The following is a 14,537-nucleotide window of genomic DNA, read 5'->3' as shown; positions in this document are numbered from 1 at the left end:
ATATATAAGAAGCAATCCCACCTTTTTTACACTGATGGCAACAGCTTCCTTTTGACTGTAATCATCTACAGTAAGGTCACTTCCAAATTTGTACTCTGGATGAGCTTCTTCTTCCTGGTCAGCTGCACAGAAAAGAAAAAGCATCAGTGCAAAAAACACAGCAACTGCTGGTTTTGTGTGAGACATGAAACAAATGACAGCTGAATGCACAGGTTTGGTTTTGGCATTTTTTTAAAACAGAAATAAAATCCAGGGTATTAGATTTCTAAGCATTAGTAGTAAATTACAGCTAAGGCCCGAGATTCTTACAGCTTTGACATGGTTAGTAAGAGAAATCTTATTTACTGTATTTTTGAAGGAATCAGTAATTCGCTTAGCAAAAGCGTAAAAAAACCAAACCCAATAGGCTTGGGGAAATAACAAGAAATGAAGATAGAGTTCTTCAAATAAAGATGTAAAAAGTTGCTGGTGTCCAGTCTCCTCGTGTACCCCTACTATAGGGAATCATTTTCATTTGCTTTTGAGGTGATTTTCCGTTACAACCTAGTGTACTCAAAGAAGCTAAAAAGGCCTCTTACAAACACAAAACCATTAATCACATTATTCATATGGATTTAAACAATAATTTCAGAAAATACTTGAGACTCTTGGTAGTCTAGCACATAACTGATCACACAGCACAATAAGAACACTATTAGAAATAAGCATTCCAATGGAAATCAGCCTGCAAAACAACAGAATCTCCTCTGTGCTCCTTGATCACCTGAAGAAACATACTGAGAGGCCTCTCCAAAAAATTGTTGTACTTAGTCTTTTTTAGCACTGCAAGGACAGATGCCAAGATTTGGATCACAAAGCATGTCTGTCATGAGGACCTTCACTGACTGCAACAGCAGTGGCTTTGTGCTAGTAAAAAAAATAATCAAGGAGAGGACTAAAGAATCAAGGGGTAGGCTAAAGCTGGGACGTTCAGTATGACATGGGTCACAGGCCAGTATCTTGGTTCAGACACTTGCAGGCAATGCATGATTTACCTCTTCTGAAGGTGGACATTTAAAACAGGCAAGGTGATTCACACCCTAGATATGCCTGTTTTTCTCTGTTGGCCATAAACACATTCCACATCGCTGGCTCAGATCTAGATGTTTACACTGAAGATATCTGAAGTTTGGCAAGAAAAATCCTATCCCTCATTTTATCCTTATAAAGTGTAATGCAATAATCCAATCTGATGTTGACACAAGTATTAAAAATAGTGACAAAATCTGTTTTCAAAGCAAAGATCACAGCTTCCCAGTCTCTCACACACACACATACATACATACACAGTGAAAATCTGACTTGGTTGCTGCTCCAATACGACTTCTCAACAGTAAGTAGAAGTTAAAATTACCGCTAGTACCACCAACTGAGCTCACGTTCCTACCACAGCCTGCCACAGAGCCAGGGGCAGCTGTGGTTATGTATCTGAGATGAGATGGTAAGCCTAGAGGTCTGTATAAATGGTCCTGCACTGAGCCCAGACTTATTGCTGCTGCCACAGACCGCGGGCACGTGGGTAACGTGCGTACTAGCTGCTCATGCCGGCCTACTGATTTACCACAGGCAATGTTTGAGAGCCCTTCGCTACGAAATCCTCACCACTTTCTATTTCTTCTTCATTATCATCCTCTAAGATATTTACAGGAGCAGCAGTTTCCCCAGCCTCCATCATCTTTTTCAGAGCATCAAGCTGTTCTGTTAATAAGAAAAATAAAAATAAATTAGTCATGACATGAACAGTTTGTAGCACAAAGAAATACATGAGAACAATCATAAACGGTTCTCTGATCCTGAGAGCTACTTTTATTTAATGGGTTCTCTAAGTCTTCAGTTAGCAACAAAATTTTACAGAGTAAGAGCATCATTAGACATACACTGTTGTTAGATCTGAAAAGTGGTCAGTAAGGGCCGTATCCAAAGCTCACTGAAGTTAAGAAAAATATTTCCGTAGACGTCAAAGGTCTTTGGAGCAAGCATATTACTTCTTCAAAGAATAAATAGACAGCTGTCTCTTTGGTGCTTGATCTATGCAAACGGAGGCAAAGTGCTTGCATTTTCAATTGTGTTCCCATGTGCATTTCCGTTAGACAGCATGAACGCAATCATGTATGACTGAAGTCAGTGGAAGGTCTGCACGCTTATCTTTGAATGGAGAGGGACTAAGGTTTATCACTACAGCCATACTGGAAGCTAATATAGCAACATTATTATTACTGAAAGAAGATAAATATCAGAACTGGCAACACTAGCAAGAAGAGCAATTTGAAATTCCATTTCATTTTATGCTTATCCTGGAAAAACATAGCAATGCAAACATACCAGTGTAGGCAGAATTTACAAGAGATTCTATCTGTGTTGTATTTTAGCTCAACCAGCAATCTGATAAAAGTCCCAGGATTACATTTCTAGGTCTATCTATGCCTATGCTACATGCTGATATCAAGGCCTAGTCTCTGACACTCATATGAAACACAAGGGCAAACAAAGTGTCGTTTACATATAATTCTTATTCTTCCAACACTAAAGTACAAGCAATTTCGAAACTTTAGTAACAAAGTCTATTCGTATCCATCTGGACTTTTGTTTAATTTAATACTTGACGAACTTTACTTACTTTTTTCTACTTCAGGTTTCAGCCTTTTATTCTTTATGAGAATCTTTCTTTTGAGGTCATTAGGAGAAGGTAAGGCTTTACCTGGATCAAGCTGTAAAATAATTTAAAGAAAAGGCTTAATAACAGCTGTTTGGCCTCTTTGTATCCCTATTTGGGATTTTGACTTTAGGACAGCAATGGTAAGGGGCAGTGAACAAGCAGTGCCACCTCAGGCACAACCCTGGGAGGTAGTGTGACTACAGTTATATTGTCTCCTCTGCTTATTCTCTATCCCACGGGAAAGCTTTGCTCAGGTAAATGTCGCTGCCTGAAGCCAGCACATCAGTCTCCAGCCTATGCCATCCTCAGCTGCACTGGTCAAAATGTCTCCCCTTCTCTCCTGCCTAGCAGTGGGCATGGATGTGACCTGCAACTCTTCATCAGAGGACTTCCTACTTTCCCTCCCTCCCTGTGGTTCACACACAGTCCAAGTCACAGTTTAGCCCGTTATCATTTGATCTCTAAATAAGTCACCTTTTATGGCCCCTTCGAGCTGTAACAACGCAAATGAGGCAGCCCACACATACTTACAGAGTAGAAATGGGCTGGCACTGGTGAATGGAAAACTACCCAGTCCCAGCTAGGTAATGAGGACTATTTTTGCTAGTAGGGCTACAGGGTCACATCTTCAGTATTTGTGAAAGGCAAATGGCAAGTTTCACATAAGCAAGGAAGTACTACTAAAAAGGTTTTTTCCAGTTTGGGGAAGGAGAAAAAAATATTAGTGAGAAAAGAAAAAGCACAAAATCCTCTGGTTTAAGCCCCATCACACCACTGAGGCTAAGAAACAGAGATTTGGGTACAGTAATTAGCACCCTCTCCACCTCAGGCTTGCTAAGAATATTATACAGGGAGTTACTGGTATAATGGACTGTGGTTTCCAGTGAACCATAAGTGATACAGGAGTAGAAGATATTTCCAGGACTATTAAAAGTAAAAATTCTTAGAAGAAATATTCAGAAATTCTTATCCTTAAATCCAACTCTGAGCTACGCAGAAGCAGCCTTCTAGATGAAGAAACAAAAGAACAAAGCACCACGACTTGAAACCAAATAGAAGCAGCAGAGGTGACAAATAACAACCCAGGAAAAAAAAAAAAATCAACCCAACCCAACCTCACAAGAATGGGTGCAAACCTCCTTGCAGGAGGATAATGATTATCCACAACCACCAGGCTAGCTCAGTCATGGGAGTTTCATGAAGAGAAAACGCAATTGTTCCTGAGAGCGCTTGGCTTGTAATTCCACTAGATGTCAGTGCCGCAGAGCTCATTTATCCCCAGGCTTCCAGGATACCAGTCCGCATCCCCAAGCACAGGGCATAGCTGGGTGCCCATTTGGACAAATATTTGCTTTTACTTAAAACCAAATCTGCTTCAGCCAGTGCCATGTATCTCTTAAGTCTGCCCTCCTCAGTCAGTGGAGGTATCGGAAACCAAGCACATAAAATAGACGTTTCAAGCTCCTCCTGCCATCTCTGCAACATTTGCTTTGTGAGCAGCTGGGGACTGAATTCACCCATGAGGAGAAATGGACACAAAATGCAGAAGGCTCAGTAGTGCTACAGAGCACAGGCAGCTGAGGCTTAATACTAGGCCCTGAGGTAGCAGCATGGCAGCCTTTGGCCAGCTCTATTTTAGGCTTCCCTGAAAGCTGTTGGAAGCTGTCATTTGTGAGGAATGTGGCAAGGTGCTACATACGTTACAGATTTAGTTCTCTGGGACGCACTTTTCAGGGCAACAACCTGATATTCACTGAGCCTTTTGTGCGTTGCTGTCCCTGCAACATGCAAGGAAAGCCAACAAAAACACAGCTCTAGAGATGATAATGCCAGGAGGCCCCTTTGCAGGGGTCACACGGACAGGAGCTGAAAGGTAAGGCAGAGTCCTCTTTGCCGTGGTCCCCCACAGCACTAAAGAGCATCCGCAGGTTTTGGGTGGCTGCTGGCAGACAGTGAGCACATTGCTCAGGAGAGTAAGGAAGGCCTGGAGGAGTAGCTGCAAGCACTGGGTAACAAGCTCTTGAAGTCTCAAATACTGTGTTTGTGAAGGAGTGGCTGTTATTATCTCCTGCCATGCAGGAGAGTGAAGTGCATGCAGATTACAGTGCACTTGAGAGTCCAAATGAGACTGCAGGGAACTCTTCGTGCTTAATTTAATTCTTAATGCAGTAGTGGGGGCCACCTAGACTGCAGGACCTGATCTGGAGCATGAAGCATGCAAAGTGCAGCTGAAAGAAGAGGTTTCCTCAGCTGAGACCATGCAATTTATAGTTAATTGGTTTTCAACAGTGACTGGCAATTTCAGAGTTATGTATGACTTGCAAATACAATGTATGTGGTGTATTTTATGTAGGTGCTGATATTACGTCACACATCAAGGGGATGGATTTCCCCAGGCTGCTCGCCAGAGCCCTGTACGGAAGAGATTAAACAAATCAGATAAGCACAAGTTTGTACCAAAAAGTGTAGACACCCAAAATCACTAGTCATTTTTGAAAGCACCAGACTGGCAGTGAACAGCACTATAGGTGATATGATCCCAGTTTATCATCTCTTTTAAATACAGCTAATATAAAAAAAATAAGAAGACTGGCAGAATGTAACATACTGGATGTGTTTCTAGAGGCTGCTTCAACAGGAGATCTCCAAAAAGATCTTCACAGTATTTTGACATCTTGTACTGTTGATATTTGCTGGAAAAGATGATGTTTCTTAATTTTTAAATATAAAAAAGAAATCACTATTACTCAGCAAAACAGAATAATACTAAGTAATGCAGATATCCCAAATTATATACTGCCCACTTTCTCTCAACTGAGTATTACTACTTTACTGTAATTAAACTGTCAATAAAAGTCTATTATCTGACATAGATGAATTTAGCAAGACCAAAGCAGATTAACTGAATCCCACACAACTAATGGAACATCCAAATATATTTCACAGCTTTATCACAGATAAAAATATTGCCATTATTAAGCTGGATAAAGATTGACTAGTATATTAAAGTACAGTCTCTTCCAAGTGACACTCTGCGTACCTGCATATCCCTACACAGTTTTCAAGTACACTCAAATTATAGTATGTTTGAGCTGTATCATCTCTCATACATTGCCCTATAAAAAAAAAAAAAATGGGCACTATATACCTGCAGTGATTTTCAAATGAAAGAATGACAGGATACTCTGATGTAACAAATGCTGTTTCCTTAATGGCTTGAATTACGTCCTTTAAAATGCAATAATGGAATTCAAATTAGAACAGATCAAATTACAATCATAACGAAAGAGATTTTTTTGTTCTCCACCCCACCCTGATTACAATCATAATGAAAGAGATTTTTTTGTTCTCCACCCCACCCTGAGAAATACAGAGCTAAGTCTCAAATGTGCCAAGTGAAGCCAGAACTAGAACAAACTGTACGCTCATTCTTCTCTGTTTCCCCGCAACAACCCGGACTCAGCACCCAACAGGTGCCTCACTGCACCTGCAGCAGTGATGGCAGCTTCACCCAGAACCCATCAATGCTACCCCTGGATCTGCTGCCATCTTCTCTTGCCACGGAGAATTTCTACTCCCACAATAACTCCTGCATCTTCAGGCTGTTTCCACAGCTAAGGAACTTCTCAGACAATGGAGAAGATATTTATTCTGTGGTGGAAAGAGCCACAGGATGTGAAAATATGGGGCAAAAGAAGCAAGCCTGCTTCCTGCAGTTTCTGTGGAAAGGCACACATAACACAGGGGCGTATGATGCGAGTCAGAAATGAGCCCTAAGATCTGGGGACAAGAAACTGTGCCTATGCGATTTGTCAGTCTGTCACAAGGGAGCAGCATCTGGGTGCTGAGGAGGGGAGGGTGCCCTACATGGATTCTTGTCCGAGGGTTCTACTGGGGCTTACTGTCAGGTGTAGATCTCAAGCATTTACCTTGAAAAGAATATCTGTACACATTGCTTTTCCATGCGTTATTATTGGTTCTTGATCTTCACCTTTGCCATCCCAACAGTCCAGCTCAACACACCTAAAGACCCAAGAAAAACGATGTCAGCTTCCTTAGTGTTTCAGTACAGGCGAGCTACTCAGGACAAGTTTTGAGCCGTGGTGTTCAGAGCAGTAAGTTACAAAGCAGTTTCGGGCATTACACAATTGCTTTTAAGCTGCACATGTGTAATTTCAGACTGCCTTTATAACTTTGGGTATATTACCTTAAATATACTATGTATGGGTCAATATATTTACACCTGAACAATAATGTTTTTAGCACTGTGACACTCTTCTAATTTATTCTCTTACTCAGTTAACTGTGACACATTCTAGTACGTTAAGAAATTAAGCAAGAAATCATAAACTGATTCTCATTTACATACAAACTTCTTAATTACAAAGCAGAAAGTCCTCTGAAATTCTTCAGTTGTCATTTTGAGATCAAACTTCTGTTATCTTTCTCACAACCTGTCTCCTGACATCCATTTCTACATTCCACTGCCTTTCAATGTTTGTTGTGAGAAAAATAGTATTTTAAATATGTACAGTTTCATTTACCACACTAATATATTTATACATTCAATTATGCAATATATATCACCACCAAGGCATATTATGTAGGTTTAAAGTATTAGGTCCACAAATACTAAAGGCTGTTATCTCCTGCTTCCAACCTGCATCCAGCCAAAAGCACTTGTCTGTACATTTCCACCGAAGACTTGCCACCAAACTGCCTGCCTGTTAAATATGTATTGTGGGAGGAACTGATGAAATAATGAGCCAAAGGATGGTCCATTTCCTGATATAATTCCAAACGGTCTAGGAAAACTGGGGCATTTTCATCTGACATCAAGTATCTGCAAAACCCATCACTTGATATGACACCTAGAAGGAAGAAGAAAGCATGGCAAATTACTACTAGAAATTTATAGTGGGCAGGAACCAAACTGTCTCACAGAGCAGGAACCCTGGCACAAAAGCTATGTTTACACAGGCTTCTTCGAGCAAACAGACGCTCTCCCCTTCCAATGCTCCAAGCTGACCAGCAACTGTCCCTCTGGTACAAAATCTGCCACTGTATTCCCAGATAACAAAAGAAAAAAAAAAAAAAAAACTCAGGTGCCCACACAGCTCAATATCCTATGTCCAGCACTCACCACGGTAGACCTAAGGCATCAAGAGGATGTGAAGGCGGCAAATAACTAGCAACAGCTCCTCAGAACGCTCCCAACAATTTTGAGCTCTGGGACTTTGTGAGCTTGCATGTACCAGTCTTCTACGGCACTTTTCTCCCTTCTTTCGTATTTAGTCCTGCCCTGACCGTGCTGCATCGCTGTTAATCAGCTTGCAGCATGTGCAGAGACTGTTCTCCGCTGACAAAAACAAGCAGAGGTGTATCTGAAAACATTTGCACGTGTTCATTTGCAAAGCATAAGGAAAATCTAAGATACCTTCAAGTTTACTGTCTAAAATACAGGTTTATTCCTTTATAATGAAAAGCAAGCCATTTACTACAATGAACATGGGACGTACAGTAATTCACAGGATAGAATCCGTAACACTTTTCTCTTATTTCTCTGCTGTTATAATGCTTCATAAAGTATAAAAAAATATAAATCAAGGGATAAATTTTAATGAAAACAAGGTAAGAATAATCAGTACTGCAATATCAGTTTTAAAGTGGCTAAGAGACTGTAAAATGATCTGGGGTAGAGGAGGGATTACTGACAAGGCATCATTGCAGAGAATAGTTATCTGGCACCGATTTGGAGATTGCTTTCCCTAAAGTCATGTATGAACACTCAGCTATTGTTAAGGCACAGGTTGCAACAGTCCTATTTTTATTTTAAGACAACTTTTCTCTTACACAGAGAACTCTAGTAATCCTGCTTTTCATTCTGCTCCTAGCTTTCTGAAAAAATCCTCTACTGGAACTTAAATTTTCTGTGCTTGGTGTTGGCCAGAGGTGAACTTTCTGGAACATCTTATTCAAATCCTCTCAGCTGATTCTGACTTTTGGAAGAAGGGGGAAAAAAGGGGGGCGAAACGGAATTTTCAACTTTAAGAATACTTTTATTTTGTTGATCACTGAGAACTTAAAAGCAGCAGCACAAAGTATCTCGGATGATACGCACTTCTAGTGCATCATCTAGTGGAAGAAAGTCACAGCTGAGCAGGCGTTCTAGACAAACAATGGCTGAGACTTCAGCAACTTAAGAGAGCTCTATGTGCTCAACAGACTGGCCTTTGTATTTTTGACATGCACTGACCAGGTGGAAGAATTTGCTTTTGTAGCGTTCCTGAGCAGACTCTAGTTACTAAACTGCACAGCATTAACTTGTTCAGCTTTACTTACTCTTTCTGTTACTGAAATGTAACTGAGGAAGAGTCAGTTGCTTATCGCTACTGCCTTCTTGTACATCAGCCTTGTTTCTTAAACTACATGATTTAGCAAAAAAAAGGTGTTGAGCTTAATTTTTTGCTCAACAGCAAAGTTATATCTAAGAAGAAGAGGAGAGACTGCAGAGAACAACCACTGCTAAGATAAATTCTTGCCTTCTTTACATGCTAAGGTTCAACATGTTATTATATGAAATCATCTCTCTATCCTACTGATTGCATTGGGATAAAACCTGCATCAGTGAATATGATCAACGGAGGAACACTGCAAGAGGACACTGCTGTTCTGCTGTTATTCTCCATAACCCTATCCCCGCAGGAGGTTTACCACATTTATTTAAAAACTATTAGAAATATAAATCAAAGGAAGAAGCTAAATAATTAGCCAAGATTCAATTACTGGCTAAAAGAATAAGCCAGTATCATTCCCTTGCTACAGCTTGGTGCTTGCAAAATCCTCTTCTTTGTGAATTATTGAACACTGTTTTCCAGTTCTAGGTTAATTTCCACCTTCATAAAACATGTTTTTACATCTTCCATCCTAAACGGATGGCAGCTACGTTAGTACACCTTCCTCATTTTGGAAAATATGTAAAATACACTGGCATCAAGAGGAATCACAGATGAGTGCCCTCTAAAAAAAAAATAAAAAAGGATAGAGTTGACTAAAATGAAGTAATTAATACTTGGAGAATTCTACTTCATGCAGAGAGGAAGAGAAATAAGCTACACTGCTTGTGAGTGGAAAATCCTCATAACCTTTATAAATGACTCCTAGACAAGAGAAATAGCTCCCTCTCTCCCAGGTGATTCCTGGAAAGTCCACGTTTTCACAGAACTAAAAGAGCAACCTATTAACTCAGCATACAACACAGTGCCTGGAGTAGCATATACAGCACAAGCTCTTCCTCTAGCAGTTTGGTCAGAAGGACTAAAGTATGATAAGGAATGGTGAAAGCTACACATCCAGCTACAGAAAGATTCCTTTAAGTTTATAGACTGAGGAAGACAACTGTAAACCCTTCCCAGTGAAAGGGGCGGGTGTTGCTGTGGAAGGTATTGCTGGTGTCAATGCCTGTGATCATACCGCAACATAAAGGCACACAGGGAACCCAACAAGGCCGCAGCACTGAGCGAGAGCTACCTCAGGCTTTACTGAAGCAGTTTAAGATATTGCCTCCTTTTATTGTCTGCTTTGTACATCCTTCATCAGCAGGGGCAGCACTAGTGGACGTATAAAAGCTATTCAGCTTCTCCAGTGCTAGGTTGATACATTAGCCTAAATGTCTAGTGAAAGCGGCTTCCTGTTAGGATGCCTGAAGGTTTATGGGCTTTGCAAGGCTGCAGTCTGCTCCTCTGCATGCTACGATGACAGTAACTTCCAACGAAAGGGCAGGGAGGGCAGATGGGGATAGCAACAATTTTAATTTCTGCAGCTGATCCCAACACAGCTATTTCAGCAGAATGGATAAGAACTGGGAGCCAAGTTCAACCACTGACACCTCCAACACCCATAGCAGCTCAGGACGCGAGCAGTCCAAGAATGGCTTGGAGACATTTCCTGCAATCTTCTTGCTCAGAGAGAACATTTTTCAATGCACCCACATGAAATACCCTGTTCTAAGCTAGGCTGCTGCCCTCAAGCACTATACAGATTATATTATAAGAAGGTGGATGCATATCCAATGGCGCGCATGGTAATTCATTTTTTATTTTTACACAATATCTGTACAGCATTGTAGTCTCTCCGAGACCTTGGCCATAGCCACATGCATGTTGCCTTGTTGCTAGAAGGAGTCTCCATGTAGTTCCCCATTTACTCAATCCTAGCCTCTCCCATTTTGTACCAGGATGGCTGTCTTTGTAGCCACACTGTAACCTGGATGAGGGAAATAATCCATCTAAAAAATCGATGGTTTTGAGGGGGAGATATTTTTCAGCAGATCAGTTTCCTGATCTGGTTCACTGGGTGGTCACACAAGTGTTTGCCCTGACCACAAGGACTGTAAGCTCCCTTTTAGAAATTTGGATGCTTCGGAGCAAACTCCCCAAATGCCTAAAACCAGTAAATACTGAATTCCCTCCCACATTTACCTTTACTCTTCAAGTCTTCATCTGGCTCATATGTCTCAATTATCTGCATTGCTCTTTTTGTGTCATAAAAGGGAAATAAAATTTCATTGAGCCGAGGATCTCGTTGATGCTAAGGTTAGAAAACAACGGAATTCAGCAAAACAATATAGTGCATGGCTATCACCCAAGAGCATTTCATTACTGCAGATGAGAAAGAAAGAAGTGGACATTTAAAAAAAAAAAAAAAGCCCTAAAACTTACAGACTATTCAACAGTAACTTTAGCTTTAGACAGAAAACGAACCTTATCTTTCATAAGAAACCTAGGCAGTTTGATTATAAAAATATTTCAAAAAATCAATCCAGTGCAATCATATAACTGGTCTTACTCTTGCTTGTTCATTAAAAGAATGACTGCACGTGGTATACGTGCAAATGAAATGTTGAAAATAAATCGCTAAATCTCTCTCCTTTGTAAATTCTCTCCCTGATCTTTTTTGTCGGTCACGTAGAGATGACAGACTTGACTGATGGCACTGTAATCACCTCTGCAAAAATGCATGTCTTCAGCAATATCTACAGCTAAAGTAAAAATTAAAATAAAACTATACTAGAAATACAGAATTTGAAACCCAAGTTTAGAAATATGCAACTACTGATGATTATTCGTGAATCGTGGAAACATTGTGTTATTAACTATGCAAAAAACAGCGTAGGTTCTTAGAAGAAATATGTACAACTTAAAAGAGCTTCACAGTATCATCTCTTCAATTCACAGTAATTTACAATATTTACAAATTGTAAAATTACAAAATAAAATATTTCATAATATATGTAATATTTAGATACAATTTAGCAGTGATTTGTAATACACTACTAAAACTCAGAGTTTTTAAGTTTTCACCTAATACTGTGCTACGTAACTTGTTTTTCTCCATGCTGGATTAGAGCTGCACACTGTGTGCCTGATTCTCCATTAACAGAAAATTAAAAACAGAACTGAACGGAGTAGTGGCATGTAAGCAGATGCAATAAAACAAAGAAATAAATGACTGTGAAACCACTCTTTTACCCCAGTAGGTGCACAGTTTTCAAGCTTTAGTTTAAGCAGAATTCAGAAATGTAACAGGCCACCCCCATATTGGTGATCAATAATTTGGAGTGGACAGGATGGCATTGATATGGCTTGGCACAGCACTATCAGCATTTGCTGTAATTCCTTATGTGTAAACTTTTTGACGTTTTTTCATGAAAAAAGCAATATCCAATCAAAAATAAGCACTTGATCTCTTTTCTTACAATCAATACATTGGTGCATGTGCTTAATTAATTCCAAGAAATTACAACCAATGCCAATTTAATCATGCAATTAAGGAGGGATCTTTCAAGTAATGCTACTGACAGTCTGCAGCATCTAAAATACAGCAGTTTCATTCACTGCAGATCGGCTGTCTGGGTATCTAAGTAAAACTCAGGTGAACTATGATATGAGAGCAGAGGGATGCAGGACATAACTTGCTAAGCAGCACACAACAGCAACACAACACTGGCATGCAACAGTACAGTCTACTGTGACAAATGACAAGCTTTATACCATTAGTGACAATACACCACTTCAAAAAATCCTAAGAAATAGCAGGGAAGGTTCTTAAGAAAAGTGCTCTTCCCCACTCTCTTTCTTCTACAGTTAGTCATAAGCAAACAGAAGAAAATAAATGGGATAAAGCAAAAAGTCTCCTCTTAAGAAAGAGTCCCAGAGTTATCGGAAAGAGCTAAGAGCAAAATATTCTTCTTGTAGCAATGATCACTGCTCATTATCAATTTTCGATTTCAACAAAAGCATGTCTTTATGTTTACTTAGTTTAAAAAAAAAAGGCGAAATCGACAGCTGATGAAGTTTTACTTTAAAAAAAAAGGAAGAATGCTTACTAGTGTTTCTTGGGGAAACGTTCTGCACTACTGAGCTTGTTGGCACAGGAAAGTTGTAACACAAAAGCTGACCAAAACTAAAAGCGAAGTTTCATCTAGAAAGACAACATGCCCCAGGACTAATTGTGTATGTCCAACGAAGTTGCATTTGATTGTTCTAGTTACCATATTAGACAGGACACCCTTACACTAGACTTTCTTAACCATATGTGGGTGAACCGTCTAAAAGCACGGGGAGAAAGAATGCCTGTATGGTTCTGCAAAGAGAGAAAGATCATTTAGCCTCCCCAACCTGGCCTCCAGTCTCCTCTTTGAGTGGATACAAACTGACACGCACAGCAGTTAATAATGTGCCGGAACCAATTTTGCCTCTTGAATTTGTCCTGTGCAGTGGTAAGAAGGGTGTCCTTTTGTGGAGATGAAAACCAGATGGAGATAGAAAGAGCAAGCGAGCGAATGGGAAGGGGGGAGGAAGAGCGAGCAAGAGGGAGGGAGGGAAGGAGGGAGAGCAAGAAAGTGGGGAAGAGGGGGATAGAAAAGGATCTCCTCATACCTCCTTCCCAGGAGAAAGGATGAGTCCTGGTCAGATACTGAATTTCCATTTTGACAGTTACTTGGCTTATTAATTTATTGCTGCAAATGAATGGCAGGAGCAAATCTCAATAGTAGTGATTTCAGTTCTTTTTCTACTACATTTTCTTTTTTCAAAATTTGACTTTAAAAAAAGAAGACCTAGACAAAATACCCTCTGCCTGACAATAATTAAATTTCTAAAAACTTTGCAGAAGCTTTAATACTGATACCCAATTAAACCAGCTGTCAGCCAGCAGCATTTAAAAGTCAAATAGAGACAACAGTTTGGAAAAAACTCCAGGAAAGCAGCTCACTCTCCACTCATACCCAGTAACGTATCCTCATGCTCCCTTAAAAACCCATAACACTTAAGAGCTTCTGCAGCATGCCTTGGAGGTTACCAAATTCAAAATAATTTAGGTTAAAGACTCTCATGAAGAATTGTTCTGCCAAGTAACTCCCCCTCCTATATAATGATAATAATCTTTTTATATTTTCTAGCGTTAAACACCACTGCTAATTGCAGTGTTGGCCAGCTGTCAAAGGGACAGAAACGATCACTTCAGGAGGGAGATTCTGGGTCATTTAGTGCCTTTCAAATCATGACCAAAACTTTAAACTCTCTTTGGAGACCAAAAGACCTCCAGCACAGAGCCAAAGGCATTAGTTTCAGTCATCAGAATGAATTTCCTACTCTATAAAACCACTTGACTCATTTTTCCCAGCTCTGGTCACCAACTAAAGGGCCAACTACAAGATTTCCAACTGCAAAATGTGTTGTGTCAGTACGAATGTAGCCAACAAGATACATCTTTCTCCAATAGTGCCCATAAAATAAGGCTTCTAACTGTGTAAAAAGAACTGCTAAAACAATACAAAATT

General features: G+C 40.0%; 1 protein-coding gene across 1 annotated transcript in view; it reads right to left on the bottom strand.

Annotated features, from left to right (window-relative positions):
• Positions 1-14,537, bottom strand: part of PLCB4 (phospholipase C beta 4) — a 93,769-nt gene that overhangs the window by 54,762 nt on the left and 24,470 nt on the right. Inside the window, exons 10-17 of the mRNA XM_009282559.2 lie at positions 11,176-11,284; positions 7,356-7,566; positions 6,625-6,718; positions 5,844-5,923; positions 5,304-5,388; positions 2,657-2,747; positions 1,642-1,737; positions 22-122 (exon numbers count right to left, since the gene is read on the bottom strand). Of these exons, the coding sequence (XP_009280834.1) occupies positions 22-122; positions 1,642-1,737; positions 2,657-2,747; positions 5,304-5,388; positions 5,844-5,923; positions 6,625-6,718; positions 7,356-7,566; positions 11,176-11,284 (867 nt within the window). The remainder of the gene's footprint in view (positions 1-21; positions 123-1,641; positions 1,738-2,656; positions 2,748-5,303; positions 5,389-5,843; positions 5,924-6,624; positions 6,719-7,355; positions 7,567-11,175; positions 11,285-14,537) is intronic.

The sequence above is a fragment of the Aptenodytes forsteri genome, unplaced genomic scaffold (assembly GCF_000699145.1).
Source record: "Aptenodytes forsteri isolate BGI_AS27 unplaced genomic scaffold, ASM69914v1 Scaffold5, whole genome shotgun sequence".
NCBI lineage: Eukaryota > Metazoa > Chordata > Aves > Sphenisciformes > Spheniscidae > Aptenodytes > Aptenodytes forsteri.
This window is presented reverse-complemented; position numbering and strand designations above follow the sequence as displayed.